Source organism: Glycine max, chromosome 16, assembly GCF_000004515.6.
Source record: "Glycine max cultivar Williams 82 chromosome 16, Glycine_max_v4.0, whole genome shotgun sequence".
Lineage (NCBI taxonomy): Eukaryota > Viridiplantae > Streptophyta > Magnoliopsida > Fabales > Fabaceae > Glycine > Glycine max.
The window spans coordinates 8,786,763-8,809,305 of record NC_038252.2 but is presented as its reverse complement, the minus strand read 5'-3'; the positions used below and the strand labels follow the sequence as shown (position 1 = coordinate 8,809,305).

Here is a 22,543-nt window from a genome sequence, read left to right as displayed (position 1 = left end):
TTTTAATGGTTTAAAATACTTTAAATATTATAAATAAATGAGTCCTTACATAAATAAACAACTTTAATCTCAAATATGGGCATCTACAAGTTTAAATAATAATAAACTAAGTTCTCAATTTTTCCGTGTATCAAAAACTTTTTTCTCAAACTTTAAAAACAACATTTTTAATGAGATAATAATTTCAATGAATAAAACAAGTTTTAAAAGAGTTTCACAAATAATGTTGTTCTTAGTCGATGTGAAAATCGAAAAAATTCAACCATGGTATTTGCAAGAATTTTAAAAAATAAGAATAATATATAGATACTTATAAAACAATTACAAATTATTCACATAACGAAAAAAACACTCTAGTAAACAAAGGGTCTATGAGCTCATATCCATGCAATGACATCTTACTATCTTTTCCATCATAGATGGAGGTGTCGAGAATCTCTTTCACATTTCAGATGGAGGTATCAATTATAAATCTTATCCTCATCCCAGATGAATGGTATCTCATCTTTTTTCCATCACAAATGAAGGTATCTATATTCTTGGAATAAAATGTATATTGTCATTCCTTCCTGGAAGGTAATAATAGACTCTCAGACTAATACAACATGAGATTGTTTATAAAATTATAGGAGAAGAGAACTGTCTATTCTTGTATAAGTATAAGAATATATGATTTAAGATTGAATCACGTGAGATATATTGTCAATAAATTTGACTAACCAAATTTTTGTTTATCTTTTTCTACACTATTATCTAGATTATATTTAGCTAATTATTAATATTATCTAATATTTTATTTTCTTTAATTTCGAGATATATTAAGATAAAACATGATAAGATATAAATTGTTCTCAAGGATCACCGATTCAAATATAACATATATTTTATCCAAATACAATATTGTGTTATTACTATAATAATTATTTTCACAATAATAATCTTTTAATCCTTTTAATTAGTATATGGACATGCCACACTTCTTTTATAATTATTAAATAATCTTAGCAATTCTTATATTAACCATCTAATCTTTTTATTGATAAAATAGTTATTTAAGCCGGTCATTTCTAAATGTATTGTTATATATATATATATATATATATATATATATATATATATATATAAACACACACACATCATAATAATTTTAATTCAAATAAACTTTTATATTAATAATTTTTATACTAAAACTAATAATAATAATTTTAATAAAATTTTAAGATCTTACAAAAATTGTCCTACACATCAGGCCACGGTGACAATTGCCAAGGTGACCTTTTCTACTAATTAATATCCCAATTTCAGTCCTTGTAATGCCTTACTTGAAAAATAAATTGGTGTTATCCCTTAGTTTACCTTGCCAACACAATGCAAAACACATCATCTAAATTAGAGAGATAAACGTTCAAGGTTTTACCAGGCTCTGGCCTTATGAAGACAATAAGCATGAGTATGGATCCATTATTTGGAAGGATTCTTCACATTCATTTGTTCTTTTTGTAACCTTTGAAATGAACCTAGTTAAGGTGTCCATTTCCCCTATTAGTTGCTTTACATCTTCCATGCTTTGGGAATATTTATCTTGAAGATTGCCTTGTATTTATAAAGGTTGGCCTTTATCCTTCTTTGTGTGAGCATAAAACCTAAGAACTTTCTTGCCTTCACTTTAAAAGTGGGCTTCTTGGTGTTTAAAACATGTTGTGTTGCATGAGCTTCTAGAAGACCTTAAAAGGGTCAAAAGCATCACTACAAGTGTTTTTCACAATTTGTCTTTCAAAGTTTTTGTTCATCATGATCTGGTATTTTGTGCCAACCTTTTTAAGATGAAAAAATATCACTTTCTAGAAATAACTACTTTTTTCATCCATGAAAGGTGTTTTCTCTTCATTTTCTAAATGCACTTAGCTTTATTATAGTCTAAGTAGGAATCCATGAAAGAAAACAAATGAAAACTAAAGAATTTTATTTTATCTATTTGTCTATTTCTGTAAGGGATTGGCATCCTTAGTACATGCCTTGTCAAGGTTAGAATAATTATTACACATGCATCACTTTCTTTTAGATATTATAATGAGTACAATGTTTGATAGTGAAGTAGTATATTTAAAGTCCCTAATAAAATTAATGTCTAAAAGTTTTTTTTACGAGTTCTTTGGTAGCCTTTCAACACTTCGAGCAATGAACATGTCTCTAGGCAACAAGTTTGACTATGAATTTGTTGTTTAATCAACTTATGAAGTAAGGCAATGCTAAGCATATCCGTAGACGCCTATGTAAATAGGTAGACATTTCTAACTCATCTTCATTACATAACCAACTAATCTAAAGATATGATTTTTATGTATTTTAAAACAACTCTTTAATTAGTTTGTTTATGAAAATAATGTATGAACTTTTTGCAATTCCAAAACTAACATATAATATTCAAAAATTACAATATGAACCATGTATTTATAAAAATGACTAAATCAAACTTAATGCCTCTTGGCACTTCAAACACCAAAAGAATACATACATGTCATTGCATAAAACTCTTGGAAGTTATTGTGTGTGTGTCTGTGTAAGACAAACCTAAGTTGGCCATGTCTATACATGTAACCAAGCCATGGAAAGATAGAAGAGAACATAACTTTCATTCACATGCTCATTTCATTTACCATGCTACCAAGAGGAAAATCCACCTTGAAAGTCATTTGCCCCCCCAAATGCACAATTTAAGATCATTACAGTCACAATCACATGTGTCACACACAAGGGCAATCTTACCAAATAAAATCATCCATATGCAACTAAACAAATTCCAAATGTTAAAGAAAAATGAGATAAAAAATAAACATTAGATGCTTCAAAAATGCTTTCCAAAATAGTAAAAGATTTATAAGAAAACTTATTTCATATAGTTAATCAAAAGCCACCAATAGATAACAACACAAACTCAACCATCTCAATTAATATATGTAACACAAGCATAACATAGTTCCTTTCATTAACATCACAAGATAAATCCATCAACAAGAACCATCATCATAACCAATGTACATCATAAACCACTAGACAACCTCGACTCATCAAACACTTACTCCTCTCCATGAAGTTTCAATACTATTTGAGCGATCTTTTATAGGCTCCATCACTTAACATAGTCTCACTCTTTCACCATTCGATAGTCCCTTGGGATTACCCTATCGAAAATGGACAAGTGTGAGTAATGACTTACCTTTGTAGCTTTTCAAACTTACACCTACAGGGATTCACTTACTCATCTATACTATACACCCATTCCTATTAGCCACCACGAAAACCCTCAGTACTAGGGTAACAGTCGACCGAGCATCCTCAACTTACGTGCCTACTCATATACCTATGCACCAAATGTGCATACATAACACATCAATGGTAGATCTCATTTGGAATCCATGTGGTCCTAGATACGACACATTCATATTCATCATCTACAATGGCCTAACTTAAGAGTCCAAATAGATCTCATAACACTTGGAAACCCTTGCAATCCTAGATACTAAACTTACATACCCACCATCTCTATTGGCCTGACTTAAGAGTCCAAGTATCATCCCACAACAATCCACACACACTAAAAGAGTTATATAGGCCTCTTGGGAAGTAGTTTCATCACTTCAATGTGTCATTTGAAGTTAAATCATTGGGGTGGATATCTTACTTAGGAGGATATCCAACCAAGCGAGACCCCCAGGTCGCTTTAGTGGATCAAAGTTCTAGCATTGAACTCACCTTCCTAAAGCATCCATTTTTCTATAAAAAAATCTTCCCAAAAGACATAGCTAACTCATTCTAACATATAGGGACGGTTCCATCTCAAAGATTCAAATACATGATAATGACTGGCGAATCGATCCAAAACAAATGAAACTAGAGAATTATGTAGTATAGGATTAACCTAGGTTAACACAGAGATACAATTCATTTCGGTCTTACTTCAATTCACTTATAAATATCAAGGGGAATTTCAATGAATAGTTTCTAGGCGAATGTAAAAGAATGCGAAAACACAAAAACAAAGATGAAGAAACAGAACAAAAATAGAATATGAATCAAGTTTAATAACATCTATCCAATTCACCAAAACAATGCAAATCAAATTATCACAGTTACTCTAAATGATGTTCAAAGTGTGAAATTTTAGTCAAATGCATTAGATATAGTTCAATCGAATCATTCCCTTAATTGTTTGAAATCACAAATTAGGTTGAAAAATCATTCATACAATCTGTGATTAAATTTTGAAATTAGGAAATAAATCCATAACCTAATCCATTTTCAATCCTAAGCATAATATATTCATGAAAATCAAAAATAGGATTGAAGAAAAAGATAAACATTCACAAGGATTAGAAATATTAAATTAGAACTCAAATTCAACCTTGCTTGGAATGGATCCTTGGATTGATTAAGTGTTTAGGAGATGGAAGCTTGCTTGAGAAGCTTCTATGGAGGCTGGATTTTTGAGCTTCAATAAGGTCCTTCAATGGTGATTTTCAGCCTTGGAGTTGCAGCGGAAGATAAAAGAGAAGAGGTGAGAGGAGGCGTCATCCACTAGAGAATAAGCCATGAAAGGAGAAGCTTCACCACCAAGAGAGTGCCTTGAATAAGAAACTTAGAGAGGAAGCTTCAATGGAGGAAGAGAACGAGAGAGAGAGAGGCATGGGAATTGAAGGAGATTAGGGAGAAAAGTTGAATTTTGAAGTGTGTCTCACAAGTTTCTCATTCATCAAAGTTATGACAAGTGTTACACATGTTTCTATTTATAGCCTAACACATAGGAAGCTTCCTTGAGAAGCAAGTAAGGTAGCTTCCTTGGGAAGCTAGAGGAAGAAAGCTTCCCTGAGAAGCTAGAGGGGGGGCTACTCACACCCTTCAAATAACTAAGTTCACCCCATGCTAAAATACATGAAAATACAATGGGAAGCTTCCTTAAAAAGCAAATAAGGTAGCTTCCTTGGAAACCAAGGAAGAAAGCTTCCTTGAGAAGCTAAAGGGGGGCTACCCACACCCCTCCAATAGCTAAGCTTACCCCCATGCCAAAATACATGAAAATACAAAAAAAGTCCTTACTACAAAGACTACTCAAAATGTCCTAAAATATAAGGCTAAAACCCTATACTACTAGGGTACCCTTAACTTGTAGGATAGGGTGCCCTTAATTTGTAAGGTACCCTACAAACCTAAAATGGCCAAAATACAAGGCCAAAAAGAAGGAAAATCTATTCTAATATTTAAAAAGAAAAGTGGATTTGACCTTAGCCCATGGGCTCAGAAATCTACCCTGAGGTTCATGAGAACCCTAGGGCCTTCTTCAGTCGCTCTAGCTCAATCCTCTTGGAGCCTCTTGCTCATGGCTCTAGTGACTAGTCTCTTCCTAGGGAGGATTGCATCATTAGGCTTCCATGATCATCAATAATGGAAAAACCACAAAATTTGTGCAAGAGAAAGGAAGAACAGAAGTGAAAAGAGGAAGAAGAATGAAGAACAATTGAGAGAAAAAGAAAGAAGGGATGAGCCTTAATTAGGTCAATCTAATCTACCTAATTAAACTAATTACACAAAACAAAGTCCAAACTCGTAACCCGATTATTCAAGTGCAGAGGTTCTGACTTCCAAGCTAAATTTGACCCTCTAAATGGAAGAAATGGCCCAAGCTTATTTGTGACAAAATTGAAGATCTTTTTCTTAGTTTTTCAGGGACTACTCACACGATCCATTTTCATCTTTGTAGTATCCTATAGTCCCTGCACAACACAAATAGGTCAAGTAAGCACAAAAATATGAAAATAAGCCATAATTATCAATTAAGCTCAATCATTTGTCTAAGACCAAAACTAAGTTAAAGTGAGAAAATAAGGCTCAAAGAGATGTTAATTGAGCTAAGAAGAATAGAAAAATACTAAACTACAAGTGATCAATCAATACATCATCATTATCTTTTCAAAATGATTTCGTCTTAACAACAAAAAATATTTCTCAACAAATACTATAAGTGTCTTAATCAACAATAAAATAGTCATTTCTCCCCTTTATAGGTAAATAGAAACTTGAAGACAAAGGTATATTAAATATCAATTTTCCCTTTAAAGTCTTACAATATAAAAAATAATTCTCTTCTTCAAATCATAGATATCTTAAACAATGGAAATGATCCTCACATAACAGTGACAATTCTAATTGAATTCCATTTGGAAGCCATTCTAATCAAGTTTGAAACGTGTTTTCTCGCTTGCACCACTAATTTTTTGCTTAAGCGCAAATTTAGAAACAACTTCATTTGTTCTAGTTATAGCGCTTAAGCATGCATAAGCTTGGATAAATTCGTGCTTAATCCCCATAGTTAAGCCTAGGTAAATATGTGCTTAAGAGTCAATGGATTGCAAATCAAGTTCAATTTGAATCTCACTCACAAATATAAATTCTCCCTACCAACCAACACTATAGAAGGTTTGGATTTCATACAAACATAGAACAATTACACATGCAAACTTCTCTTACCTACAACATCCCCCACGATAGGTCTTTGAAGAAGAGAAGAAAAGAAGGAATCTTGAGCTCCAATAAGAATTTCCTCCAATCAACGACACCATCACAACATATCCATCGAATACTCACAAAAACAACACATATGAGGATTTTCTATACCAAAACCCATCATGATTCGACCCAAGGAAGGAAAGGTGAAAAGAGAGGAATCAAGAGATCAAAACAGAAAGAAAAACAGGCTTACCTACTCCAAAGGAAACCTAATAAGCTCCGAGGAAGAGGAAAGCAAGCCACCAAGGGTGTAGAAATCTAACTTCAACTCAAGCGGAAGAAAGATAATAATGAAGAAAATGGGAGAAAAAATAATGAAGATTTGCATGTTTAAAGCTTTGGGGCATCTTGTATTTTTCTAGTTATACCTATGCTTCATCTCACCCCCCCCCCCCCCCCCCCCCCAAAAAAAACATAACTTAATGATTGCTTACCAAGCTTAAAAGTTGAACCTCATCTAAGCCCCCTAAAGCACATCAAGCACCAAAGCATAATATTTTTAATTTAGTTAATATATCAAATAACATAATTTTAAAATTTAATTTCTTCTTGCAATGTCATTCAAACACTTGGTCATACATTATGAAAATCAGTGATACAACATTGACACAAAGGAACTTAAATTATTTTTTTTTTACAGTTCAAGGGTTAGGTTAATAACAATATGTATTGTGTAAGTTAGGTTTTTCCTACTTGTATTTGGATTAACTCACCCTTAGGTTGCAACCTCTTGTCGATGATGTCTTCGTGTACATCAAGTTTGCGAGGAGCGTGTCATGAACTAACTTTTTTGTAGGCTAACCTTGTGTGGGAGGATGTCTATGCATTTGGAATTGTCAGGTTCTTTTTAATGACTATATATAGTAGATTTTGTTCATGATTTGATCTCCTCTGGGAGTGGCTATCTCATCAAAGTAAGTGTAAAACTCATGACTAAATGCACTATTAATGGTTACTTCCCCAAAAGTATTCATGATTGACTTGTCATGCTTGACATTCTAGGTTGAGTGATAGTCAACTTCAAGGAACTTTTCTTTGATTGTTATAGCCAAGGGGAACTACCTTGGAGTAACTTGTAGCTCATCTTGATCTAAAATTTGCATTTGATCTTCAATTAATCTAATTAGGTCCCTACAATGGGGAATCAAGTTAAACCTCATAATGCTAATCTTTCTTAATGTGTCATAGAATAGGACGTTAGCTAAGCTAACCTAGTCTACGAATATCTAAAAAAACTTCAAAGTTCACCACAATATTTGTTCTAAATAAGGGGTCATCGTGGCTAGGTACTACAAGATCATAATATTCATTGGAGAATAACATGTGTGGTATTTTAGGGAATAAGGTTATGCATTTGTATTTCCCTTATAAAGGACCATAATTTACTTATGATCTATATTGCTAGCAACATTGATTCTTTATCCCTTTGCAAATCCTTTAGTTATGGTTTATGCCACATTATACTTCGGCCGGATGTTGTCTACTCGTGACTTTGTGGCATTCTTTATTGTTCTCTAACGTTGACGGTCATGCCCCTATCTTCAAGTTTGTGTTATGGGGATGGTGATGGGGAATGGCTCTTTTGACATTTGTGAGACTGAGTTAGTGCACTTATAGGTTCATTTGTGTCTTATGTAGGGAAATTAACGAATGTTCATTCCAATGATGTACCAAAAAGTTTCTCCTAACGTATCAAATCCTTTATGGCTTCTATGAGTTAGGTTCAGTTGTTAATGTTATATAGTGGGGATGTTAAAACTTAGTTTTAGTGATGTTAGACTTTAACTTTATTGGACAAGGCATTTGATGTCAACATCCATTAACCCCTTACTCTAGAATTCATTTAGAATGTGAAAGCATGAAATCGCCAAAGGTGTATAATTGATCAATTCTCACCATAGGTGCCTCAAAAGGATCTTGTCTTTTCCAATTTTTCTAGATGGTCTTTAAGTTGGAGTTAGTTTAATTCATATTTGAAATTGGCATATCAAGTGAGAAGTTCATCCATAATCTTAGCTTTCCTCTTTGATGAGTTGGAGTTTGACTCAAGGCATGAAATCCAATGATCTGTTGAAAGAGGTTCTAGGCAACTAACCATCTTTGATGAGGTAGAGTTTGACTCGAGGCATTAATGAGGTTGCGTACTTGTAGGGTTTCTCTAGTGAATCTAGCAATGTAATTATTTAATGGATCATTAGGTTTTTGTCTAATCATCACAATACTCACATCCAATGAGATATGACTTGCTTGTAGAAAAAAAATGGTTCATGAATTTTCACTTCAAGTTTGTCTACCTATCGATGGACCCTAGTGAAAATGATTAAAACTATCTCAAGGTTTTCTTTTTGATAGTTAGTAGGAAAGCATTACATATACAGGACACATATATGCACCACTGTACAGGAGCATGGACTCAAATGTTAGGAGTTAAAAAGGGTCCCTAATGTCATCAAATTTGTTCATACCTTGAAGCAATTCCAAGTTCTGCAGAACCAAAAACATCATGATCCACTCCGACAATGGTTGGTTATTTGGTTGTTAATTAGAGCTTTGTTATCATCATAATAGATCATGCAACTACAAAATAAGCCTCACGTGAGTGAGAAGGTGGTAAGGAATCTTAATATGAATGGAGTTGGGCTGGGAGTGACTTTACATGGTAGTATTATTCTCAACATGAAGGATAGGTGACCGATGACTTAAAAGTCTTGATAATACAATTGACATAGGCATGCACAATTCTTATTGTCATATTCACTTATTACGCTTCTTATAGCTAACTAGATTGTTTGGTATTGGATCTTAATGAGCTTGGCTTGCTTTTAAACAAGTTTAAGCAATTGAACCTTCTCAAAGATGCGACCATCAAGTTGATTATAATTAGTTACAAAGTCTTCATGAAATGTTTTAATTTTTTTAATCTCCTATATTGATTAGGAGAAGTGTCGTTGTCCTTGTGCTAAAAAGACTTATTTCTTTTAATATCCTCCATATTTGAAAGAGGTGTGTATAGTGGAATGTGGTCTGTGGGTGGTGAAGAATATGATTGACTAAGATCAATAAACAACCAAAACAACATGTGTTCTTCATTAGGTGTTATGAAGGTCCTTCATTAAGCTCTCTTGAGCCAACGATGGTGGGTTGACACGTGCGAGGAATTTAATGCTAATATACCTTTGTACTTTATATTTATCTTTAACATTTATAATAACTAGTAATGTAGTTACTCACACCCGTAATTTATTAATTGATTTCATATATAATAAATAAGATTTTGTATTTTTCTTAGAACTATTGCAATATTTATCGCAACACCTTCACTTTTTATATCTAAAACTAATGCTGGTTGGTTATGATTTGGGTGACAGTATTCCCTGATAATGGATATGAAATTGAAGATGATGAAAACTTCCAATTATTCAAACACAAAAGCGACGTAGAAAATGGTAAATTGGATGAAAGGAAACTCGCCAAATCAGGTACTCATGTAAAATTAAGTTTTTTCTTAAATATTTTACATAACATGTGTGTGTATAACAATATAAGAAATTCTCAAATTGCAGTTATTTCAAGGACCAATTACAAATTTTGGAAACGCTTTGCAAAAGGTACAAACTAGATAAGCTTCATCGCTAGCTTTGTCAATATTCAATTTATCTAGAATGAGTCATTATTAATTTGATTTTATTTTGTGTTTTTCATTTCTTATTTTCCATCATGCGGTTTTATATACCTAACTTTTCAATGTAAACTAGACCCTTTACTTTAAACAAGCTAAATTCATGTGAGCAAAAATTTCTTAAAACTTTATACAAGTTAAAATTTGTTGAAAATCAATAATAGATACATAAAAATATGGCAATGACCATGACCATAAGACTTAAATATGTTTTTATTCCTAATAAATTATTAAATATTATTTTTAGTTCTTGATAAAAAAAAATCCGTTGTTGATCCTTGAAAAATGTTTAATTTTGCTTTTGGTCGCTATTGCACTATCTAAATAACTTTATTTCACTATTTATAGCATTATTTAAACAAATATAAAGACTAATAATATTTTTTTATTAAGAATTAAAATAAAATCTATCATTTATTAGAAATTAAAAATATATTTAAATCTATAATAATAATGATAAATCATTATGACTTACTATCACCTTAAACTAATTACAAGTGAGGGAAAATTAGAAAGTGTCAAAATAGTTTAGATCACAAATTATTTATAGAAATATATGTTTTTATATTCTTTGAGATGCATAAATCTTAAGAAAGAAAAGAAATACAAGAATAGAAATAAAAGGGGAGGAAAAGAAATTAATAGATGAGATGGATAACTTCATACTAGATGAAACAAATATAAAGAAATATATAGGATCTATTTGTTTAAACTTATCGGTCAAAATAAGTATTTTTTTTTTAATGAAATGAGCAGTTTTATGTTATTTGTTGCGTTTGTTTAAACTTTTGCATAAAAATTAAATTTATGTTTTTTTTAAATACAAATTTTATATGCTTCTTAAAAATCACTTTTTTAGAACCATTTAAAAAAAAACCTTAAGCAAACTGGCCCATGAAATAATTTTAAAAGATAAATAATTAATTGTTATCAATGCCTACCGTGTTAGGCAACTCACCCATAGCACAACACTACAAAACCACACATGTACCCACATTATATCACTTCACTTCACCTCATCCAAGCCAATTTTGATCCTCTCCCATTCTAGTCATTAATTTTTTTGGTATCATTTACACTATACGACATGAAGATTGCTTACTCTCCTTGAATTTAGCAAATATATGTTTTGTCTTCGATCTTCATTATGCATTGCTTTCTTTTTTGGGTTTAAATATCCATGTATCTATTACCTATATAATAAAAGTAAGTCTAATGCAATCACATGCCACCATTTGCTTTGTGTCACCATTTCCTCCTTCCTCATTTTTTTCTCTTTCTCCCCACGATGCTTTTATTTCTCTCTTCTTTTTATTCTTCTTCATCTCTCTCACATACTCCTTTCCCTTCTCTCCTTTCATATTACTCTCAATTCTACTTCACAATTTTTTGCCTTTTCTTTCCCTTTTTAGATATTATATTTTGCTTTTATAATAATTACTCTTTATTACTATTTTATAACAATTTATATTCTATAATTTATAATAAAAAATATAATCATAAAAATAACTAATTTTTTATTTATATTATATTATTGACATGATATTTATTTTTTTGTTGAAATATTTATAATAATAATAATATGCTAAATATTATATAAAAATATGTTATTTATTAAATTAGTTGAATTATAAATTTATATAATAACTTATTAATTATTAAAACTAATTATAATTAGATTAAAAATATAAAAAATAGTTTTAAATTACTTACTCAATAATATTATAAATTAAATTAGTTATAATTTTGTAAAATAAAGACCACAAATATCATTCATGAAAGACAATGTTGCTCGAGCTCATTATGAGCAACATAACTCATTCTTTAAATATTTCACATAAATACATACCAAAGACTTAATAATATTATAAATTAAAATATTTTTAATTATGATAAAAACCACAAATATCATTCATAAAAGACAATTTTACATATTTTTCAAGTAGTTAACACATCCTCATACTAACTACTTAACAATATTTATTTTTACTTTGATATCCTAAAAAATAATTTTTACTTATAGATTGTATAAAATAATTTTAAATATTTTTATGCATAAATATTTTTTGAATAACATTTATATTATGAGGTTGAAATTTGGAAATAGAATTTACTTTAAATCTAATCGTTAAATATATTTATTATAAAATAATATTTTGACTTGATGCTTAATAACTCCATATACGAATTTTTCGTTCATTAATATTTATATAATGATGCTAAAATTTTATTTAAAATATAATAAATGTATTGAAATTTATTTATTAAATTTGTTTTATTATAAAATAATTTTAAATTACTTTATCAATAGTATAATAATTAAATATTTTGTTTTGATAGAGGCCAAATGTAAAAGTAATAAGCGTGTCACTAAGAATTTTTTCTATGTTTGTGTTAATTGTCATAATGTCTTAGTGTAATCTAAATAGAAATGTTGTAATTTTTCGGACATAGAAATAAATAAGCTAAATAACTAATGTGAATTATATAAGCAATATCATGTTAATTTAGAAATTCATGAGGGAGAATCCCCTCACTAAAAAAATCATATAATTAACAACTAATATTTTCCAATACAAAATAGAAATTAAATATTATAATCAAGTTATTAATAGGAGTATTTGATCTCATTTATTATTTATTTGATCTAATGTATAATTATATAATGAATGACTAAAATATAAAATATAACTATCTAGAAATAAAAATAAAATATTTTTATATTATATTATTTTTTCATTAAAACATATAACCTTTTCTATAAACTAAAATATTTGTTAAAATTAACTTCATTTTATATTGTTATTTTTAATATACTTATCACATATAACATCATTATAAATACTTAATAAAAATTTGATCAAAGTAACTGGATAGACATATTAGTCTTTTAGGTATTTGTTACAACTAATATACTTCACTATAATTAATTGATACTACATGATTATGTTAATTAAGGTGAAAAAATACTTTCATTTGAAAACTTAATTATAGTTAGTTACTTAGCATGTTTAACATGGGATGAAAATAATACTAAATACCTATAATAACAAATCATATAAGTGCTAATAAAATATTAATTATTTATTAGAGATTAAAATAATAATTTATTTTAAGTAATGTTGATTTCAATAGTTGAATCTAATTTAGTTAATTTTGTATTTTAAATTATTCAAAATATTCTTTATAAACTATAATATAATAAAACTAATAATTTTTTTATTTAAAAATACAGTTGTAAAATTATTGAATTATTTTATTTTCATATTTTAAAATCACAAGATTATTTAAATTTAAAAAAGTAAAATATTTTAAAATTTTATACATAAATTTTTTGTATATAACTTTATTAATATTTAAATAAAATAAAAATATGTAACACTATAACCAAATATATGTTCCATGGTTGAATACTCTCTCTCTCTCACTCTTTCTTTCATTTTAGAGAACTGAGTTAACAATTATGTTTGTCATGCACGGGTACTTTTTTAAGTCATTTATTTTGTAGATTGCAAATTTTCAAAGTAATATTATATATATATATATATATATATATATATATATATATATATATATATTGATTTATTCACAAATTATTTTGAAACAAGATAAAAATTAATGCGACTTGCACAATCGCACTGGTATCTTCATAAAATCTCCATAATTTTGATTAATTCATAAGTAACATTTTAGTCTTCATAAAATGCATTTTTTTTAGTGTTCAGAAAAAAATTCTTGTTAGTATTTTTTTATCTCTATTTGTTTTTGTTTTCTTTCAATTTAAGTCTTTTATTTTACTATTTTGATCCTAATAAAATTATAAAATTTTCATATAATTTATTTTTTATTAAAATATTTTTATTATAGTCTTTATTATTCAGAAACATCATGTTTTTTTCGAACATTTGTTAGCCATGTCGTCAATTAATGAGATTAAAGACCAAAATTGAAAGAAAAAATATCATAGAACAAAATTGACAAGAATTTTATTAGGGATTAACACAAAAAGGTTATCATGATGAATTAATTAATTATTCTTATTATTTATCAAGTTAAGAAATCTTAGTTCATCTTTGACTTGTTGATTAAATCTTGACTTTGTTATATGAGAATTGTGATTAGTTTGAAATCACTTGAAATTAACCTACATTTAGGAACCATGGTGCCAAATTTCTAATTCTGAGCCCAAGAAATTTTGAAAATATATGGCCTAAATCACATGGGAGATAGTAGAGCATATTGATCCATTTAAGGGTTCATTTACAAATGTTCCTTTAGGGTTCAACAAATTTTTACTCTTGTCTCTCATGCTTTATGGAAGTCAATAATTGCTTGATAAAAAAAAAAACCCTTATAACATAATTTTTTTGTAAATTTAAGAATGAAATGAAGGAGTTAAGTACATTTTTACCAAATTAAAAGTTCAAACTAAATTTTTGATAGAGAAGGGTAATCCTAAAACATTTAAAGAAACATTTTGATCAAATGGTATTTTTCTTGCTGCAAATACAGTAATAGATTGGTATTTAATAATAGATGCTCATGTCACATGTGATAGAATTGACTTTATATGCATAAAAAATCCTTAGAACAATACAAACCTTACAAGTTCATGAATGTATAGATGTATGCACATAAAGATTATTTGCATATATAGGAAAATACTATACTAAAACACAAAAAGCAAGGATAAATTAAGTAACATGTAATAAATACATCAATTAAGTTAGATTATTTCTCCATTTCCTAATAACATTATCAATTATTTCTTTATGATGAAGTTTTTGCTTGATCTATATTTCAGAGTTTGAAGGGATTGATCATATGTGGAAGGAAAAGAAAATACATAAGTTAGCTGAATGTCTAACAAATATTTTAGTGCACTATGACTTCTCGTGGCAGATATCCCACAATGAGTATAAAAGGACAACAATGATTTCAATGCCACGTGATCCTATTAGTGTGGCCAAAAGGAGAAGGATAAGTGCACAAAAAAGGGAAGAAAGGCGTAAGAACGATGAAGAACCTCCCGAACGCACAGCATTACTCATAGCAACTAAAACTGGAATTGTAGAAATTGTTGAAAAATTCCTTGATGTGAATCCCGAGGCTATTTTCCATGTCACTGAGAATAACCAGAATATATTGACCATGTAAGTATATATCAAACTAGTATACTTGGCCTTTTTCAATTTTTCGCTTAATTTTTTAATTTAAAAATGTATAACATTATTACAGAAAAACGACATGCACTAAAGTGCTATCGTCTATATATATACAAAAAAACTAATATATTAGTATAATGCATCATAGTGTCTATATAGTAATGCAGCGATAATATTTTACATCAACAAAATTTAATATGATGCATCATATTTTTAATATATATACTAGTAATTTAATTTTCTCAAACAAAAAAATTATTAAACAGATAAACTCAACGTCTAATTGTTAACAACATATGGCATTTTTGTTATTATTGTTTTTTCTACCGGGCCTAATTAGTATAGTTATATATGTGTATTAATATTTGTTTTCTTTTTAGCCACACTCTCATTATTTTTTAATGTACCTTATGCAAAGGGCTGTTAAGTATCGCCAAAAGAAAATTGTTCGAATCATACAGAGAAAAGGTGCAATTGAATCATTGGTTGGTCAAATCTCAGACAAAGGTCGTACTATTTTGCATGAAGTTGCAAGGATGGATTACTACAAAGGGGAACACTTAGCTGGAGTGGCATTCCAACTACAAGATGAGCTGCGTTGGTATGATGTAAGTAGTTAATTAGCCCTTTATGACGATGCACTATAGATATTTGGACTTTTTTTTTGGAAAATAAAACATCCTTAGTTATCTAAATAACTGATGTGAATAAAAATTATAAGCAATATCATGTTAATTTAGAAATTCATGAGGGAGAATCCCCTCACTAAAAAAATCATATAATTAACAACTAATATTTTCCAATACAAAATAGAAATTAAATATTATAATCAAGTTATTAATAGGAGTATTTGATCTCATTTATTATTTATTTGATCTAATGTATAATTATATAATGAATGACTAAATATAAAAATATAACTATCTAGAAATAAAAATAAAATATTTTTATATTATATTATTTTTCATTAAAACATATAACCTTTTCTATAAACTAAAATATTTGTTAAAATTAACTTCATTTTATATTGTTATTTTTAATATACTTATCACATATAACATCATTATAAATACTTAATAAAAATTTGATCAAAGTAACTGGATAGACATATTAGTCTTTAGGTATTTGTTACAACTAATATACTTCACTATAATTAATTGATACTACATGATTATGTTAATTAGGTGAAAAAAATACTTTCATTTGAAACTTAATTATAGTTAGTTACTTAGCATGTTTAACATGGGATGAAAATAATACTAAATACCTATAATAACAAATCATATAAGTGCTAATAAAATATTAATTATTTATTAGAGATTAAAATAATAATTTATTTTAAGTAATGTTGATTTCAATAGTTGAATCTAATTTAGTTAATTTTGTATTTTAAATTATTCAAATATTCTTTATAAACTATAATATAATAAAACTAATAATTTTTTTTATTTAAAAATACAGTTGTAAAATTATTGAATTATTTTATTTTCATATTTTAAAATCACAAGATTATTTAAATTTAAAAAAGTAAAATATTTTAAAATTTTATACATAAATTTTTTGTATATAACTTTATTAATATTTAAATAAAATAAAAATATGTAACACTATAACCAAATATATGTTCCATGGTTGAATACTCTCTCTCTCTCACTCTTTCTTTCATTTTAGAGAACTGAGTTAACAATTATGTTTGTCATGCACGGGTACTTTTTAAGTCATTTATTTTGTAGATTGCAAATTTTCAATATATTATATATATATATATATTATATATATATTATATTTATATTTGATTTATTCACAAATTATTTTGAAACAAATAAAAATTAATGCGACTTACAATCGCACTGGTATCTTCATAAATCTCCATAATTTTGATTAATTCATAGTAACATTTTAGTCTCATAAAATGCATTTTTTTTTTTCAGAAAAAATTCTTGTTGTATTTTTTTATCTCTATTTGTTTTTGTTTTTTCATTTAAGTTTTTTTTTTACTATTTGATCCTAATAAATTATAAATTTCATATAATTTATTTTTTATTAAATATTTTTATTATAGTCTTTATTATTCAGAACATCATGTTTTTTTCGAACATTTGTTAGCCATGTCGTCAATTAATGAGATTAAAGACCAAAATTGAAAGAAAAATATCATAGAACAAAATTGACAAGAATTTTATTAGGGATTAACACAAAAAGGTTATCATGATGAATTAATTAATTATTCTTATTATTTATCAAGTTAAGAAATCTTAGTTCATCTTTGACTTGTTGATTAAATCTTGACTTTGTTATATGAGAATTGTGATTAGTTTGAAATCACTTGAAATAACCTACATTTAGGAACCATGGTGCCAAATTTCTAATTCTGAGCCCAAGAAATTTGAAAATATATGGCCTAATCACATGGAGATAGTAGAGCATATTGATCCATTTAAGGGTTCATTTACAAATGTTCCTTTAGGTTCAACAAATTTTTACTCTTGTCTCTCATGCTTTATGGAAGTCAATAATTGCTTGATAAAAAAAAAACCCTTATAACATATTTTTTTGTAAATTTAAGAATGAAATGAAGGAGTTAAGTACATTTTTACCAAATTAAAAGTTCAAACTAAATTTTTGATAGAGAAGGGGTAATCCTAAAAATTTTAAAGAAACATTTTGATCAAATGGTATTTTTCTTGCTGCAAATACAGTAATAGATTGGTATTTAATAATAGATGCTCATGTCACATGTGATAGAATTGACTTTATATGCATAAAAATCCTTAGAACAATACAAACCTTACAAGTTCATGAATGTATAGATGTATGCACATAAAGATTATTTGCATATATAGGAAAATACTATACTAAAACACAAAAAGCAAGGATAAATTAAGTAACATGTAATAAATACATCAATTAAGTTAGATTATTTCTCCATTTCCTAATAACATTATCAATTATTTCTTTATGATGAAGTTTTTGCTTGATCTATATTTCAGAGTTTGAAGGGATTGATCATATGTGGAAGGAAAAGAAAATACATAAGTTAGCTGAATGTCTAACAAATATTTTAGTGCACTATGACTTCTCGTGGCAGATATCCCACAATGAGTATAAAAGGACAACAATGATTTCAATGCCACGTGATCCTATTAGTGTGGCCAAAAGGAGAAGGATAAGTGCACAAAAAAGGGAAGAAAGGCGTAAGAACGATGAAGAACCTCCCGAACGCACAGCATTACTCATAGCAACTAAAACTGGAATTGTAGAAATTGTTGAAAAATTCCTTGATGTGAATCCCGAGGCTATTTTCCATGTCACTGAGAATAACCAGAATATATTGACCATGTAAGTATATATCAAACTAGTATACTTGGCCTTTTTCAATTTTCGCTTAATTTTTTAATTTAAAAATGTATAACATTATTACAGAAAAACGACATGCACTAAAGTGCTATCGTCTATATATATACAAAAAACTAATATATTAGTATAATGCATCATAGTGTCTATATAGTAATGCAGCGATAATATTTTACATCAACAAAATTTAATATGATGCATCATATTTTTAATATATATACTAGTAATTTAATTTTCTCAAACAAAAAAATTATTAAACAGATAAACTCAACGTCTAATTGTTAACAACATATGGCATTTTTTGTTATTATTGTTTTTTCTACCGGGCCTAATTAGTATAGTTATATATGTGTATTAATATTTGTTTTCTTTTTAGCCACACTCTCATTATTTTTTAATGTACCTTATGCAAAGGGCTGTTAAGTATCGCCAAAAGAAAATTGTTCGAATCATACAGAGAAAAGGTGCAATTGAATCATTGGTTGGTCAAATCTCAGACAAAGGTCGTACTATTTTGCATGAAGTTGCAAGGATGGATTACTACAAAGGGGAACACTTAGCTGGAGTGGCATTCCAACTACAAGATGAGCTGCGTTGGTATGATGTAAGTAGTTAATTAGCCCTTTATGACGATGCACTATAGATATTTGGACTTTTTTTTTGGAAAATAAAACATCCTTAGTTATCTAAATAACTGATGTGAATAAAAATATTAAAGTATTTAAATACCACAAAAAATATTATACCTTAACACTTATTAAATAAAATAGATAAACTGGCTAAATTATCTAAATAATGTTAGAATTTTATGAAAAATAATAAATATGATCATAGAGTTGAGTTTTTTTTTAACAAAAATAAAATTTTAACCTAATAATTTAATTTCATCGAGTTGGGTTATGTTTTATTGATCAAATGTATTCACTTAATAAACTTGATCTTAATTGAGTTATTGAGTTAGTTTTTTTGCGGAGATATCGTTAACTTTTTATTTCATTACTTTTGACAAATTCTATCAAAACATTTTCTTACTAGATATTAAACATTTCGACAATACCGATTTAACTTGTTGTATAAAATATTTTTAGAAAAAAACTATAATAATTTAATTAGTTTAAATTTGACAAGAACTAAAAAATTGAAATATAATATTTGAATATACTCATGTTGATTTTTTTAAAAGACATTAAAAAAAAGCAAAAGAAGAGATATATAATGAGAAATTTCAAAATAAAAGAACAATGAGGGCATGCGTAATTGGAAAATTCATCATCTCGTCTTTTTCTTTCTAAGCACTAGAAAACAACTACTAGAATTTAAAATAATTTTACTGATCAATTGCAAAACACGAAGTCAAAATCTAGTTCAATATTAAACTCAAAATTTTATAAAGAAACAAATGCATAAACAGACAACAGTATAGAATTCCCTTATTGTTGAAAGTACATAGAATATTAAGCCCATTTGTTTAAGCTTATATTTTCTTAAAAAAATTGTCTTTAATAAAATAAACATTGTTTACTTCTTTTTTTATGAATTAAATTATATCTGCTTCTTAAAAATTACTTTTTTTTAAAAGAAATTTGTTACAATTTAAATAAATTAACCCATTATTTGTATGCATGCATATACAGCTAACTACTTGCCCATAATTTTGTCTACGTGTGATTTATTTTAAACTTATAAATTATATATATTTATTACCTAAGTATCTCATCACTAGCTTAATCCTAATAACTTAGAAATAAATTGATTTCTTATGTATATACTTGCATTTTCTTATAGGAATATATACTTGCATTGATGACTATAAATTAAATAACTATTGCATGTCCAGAAAGTAAGAAGATTGATTCCTAAACACTACAACATGCACTGTGACATAGATGGGCATACACCCGAAGATATGTTAGAAATGGAGCATGATGGAATGCTTAAAGAGGCACAAAAATGGTTAAAGGAAACAGCTCAATCATGCTCTACTGTTGCTATTCTAGTTGCTACGGTTGTATTTGCTGCAGCCTACACCATTCCAGGTGGAACTGAAAATGGCACTCCCGTATTCCTTCATTCTCATGTGTTTCTCTTTTTCACTATTATGGATGTCGTGGCACTTGCTACCTCACTAGCTTCAGTGGTGGTGTTCCTTTCCATCCTCACTTCCCCATGTGAGTTGTGGGATTTTCACAAGTCTCTCCCACGAAAACTAAATTTGGGATTCGCTTTGTTGTTCTTGTCATTGATGACAACAATGTTAGCATTCAGTGCAACCATGTTGCTGACCATTCGCTTGGAATGGAAGAATTGGACCTCAACATTGATATATAGTGCTGCTTTCTTTCCCGTCACTATATTTGCAATGATTCAATTCCCTGTTTATGTGATGACACGAAGCATCGTCAAGCATCTTTGGAAGCAAATTAAGAAGGTCCTTCCAATGAGATTGGTTAAATGTTTCACGAATCTCAATTGATGCTATATATTAGTGTTGAGTACGGAGGAACGCTTGAAGAGTTTTTTAAACTACTGTTTGCATTTTGATTATAGATTTGGATCATGTAATATGATTTAAATGGTTGATAATGTATGAGCTTTTGAAAGTTATAATATAAGAATATGCAGGTGGTGAATAAATAAGTTTATGAAATAAAAATTCATTATTAAACTACTCAACTTATTTAGGATTGTAAATTATGTTATATATATGAATCATTAAGCCTATGTTTGGATCACTATTTCAACCCTCCCAAAATTGCTTTTATTTCTGAACTAAAAGAGTGTCTTTTCCCAGCGTACATTCACCTCCCACAAATAGTTACCCAGACAAGCTATAAGTTTTTTTGACAACTAAGGTAAAACGATAGGTTTTATTTGTTCAATGAGTGAATGTCAAGTGAATTATACTACATAATGAGTGAACTCACATGATTAGTGTGATCCATATAAAATTCATGTAACAATAAAAATGTGTTAAATTCTGCCAAAAGAATTGTGTTGTTCTTCTTTTGAATATAAAGAATATGACCTCTTGTTGATGAAACATGTAAATTTTGATGAACACAAAGCTAAAGAATTAGGAAATTATATAAGGCTCTAAATCCCAGTTATGAGTTGGCTCATAAGACTAACTTGAGAGATAAATTTAAAAATAATGAAAAAACTGTTTTTTGTAAAATTATAAGGAAATGGTTTATTATGTCACTACAAGAAAAAATCACATTTGTAACAACTTTTTTCAAGCGATAATCGAGTCATTGGCAAAGATAGACACTTAACATGACTTTTTTAATTATTAAGAAAATATAACAATAATTAATGTTGCTGAGAAAAGACTTTATCGTAACGAGTTTTATTGTTGAGAAAAGGTATTATATCACAACGATATTAATTGTCAAGAAAAGTTATTTTATTGTGACCACTTTGGTTGATGAGAAATAACGATTTTTTTAGCAACGACAGTGGTCATTAGGACATGTAAAATAGGACAATGACTTCAAATGTTACCACAAAAAATTACTTATTATAGCGACAGATGTGTAAAATGGCAGTGATAATTATGGTTATTAAAGCATAAGTAGTGGTAGGGACATATATCAAATGTCATTGCAAAACTTTCTGCAATAGTGGTTTAGGCAAAGACAATTTCTCATTGGTAAAAGTTATTTTTGCAATGCCACTTCAAATTTGTCCGTGATAAATGTCTTTGCAAATAACTTTGTTGCTGTTTTGTTGACAATGAAATTTTGCATTTAATTTTGTCAACAAACATAATCTCATAAATATT

At 28.3% G+C, this 22,543-nt stretch overlaps 1 protein-coding gene across 1 annotated transcript in view; it reads left to right on the top strand.

Moving 5' to 3' along the window:
* The window catches only part of LOC100788731 (uncharacterized), a 36,869-nt gene extending 15,457 nt beyond the window's left edge, over nucleotides 1-21,412 (top strand). The window contains exons 3-7 of the mRNA XM_003548564.5: nucleotides 9,930-10,040; nucleotides 10,125-10,169; nucleotides 15,045-15,393; nucleotides 15,824-16,013; nucleotides 20,597-21,412. Of these exons, the coding sequence (XP_003548612.2) occupies nucleotides 9,930-10,040; nucleotides 10,125-10,169; nucleotides 15,045-15,393; nucleotides 15,824-16,013; nucleotides 20,597-21,232 (1,331 nt within the window). The 3' untranslated portion in view covers nucleotides 21,233-21,412. The remainder of the gene's footprint in view (nucleotides 1-9,929; nucleotides 10,041-10,124; nucleotides 10,170-15,044; nucleotides 15,394-15,823; nucleotides 16,014-20,596) is intronic.
* Nucleotides 21,413-22,543: the final 1,131 nt, after the last annotated feature.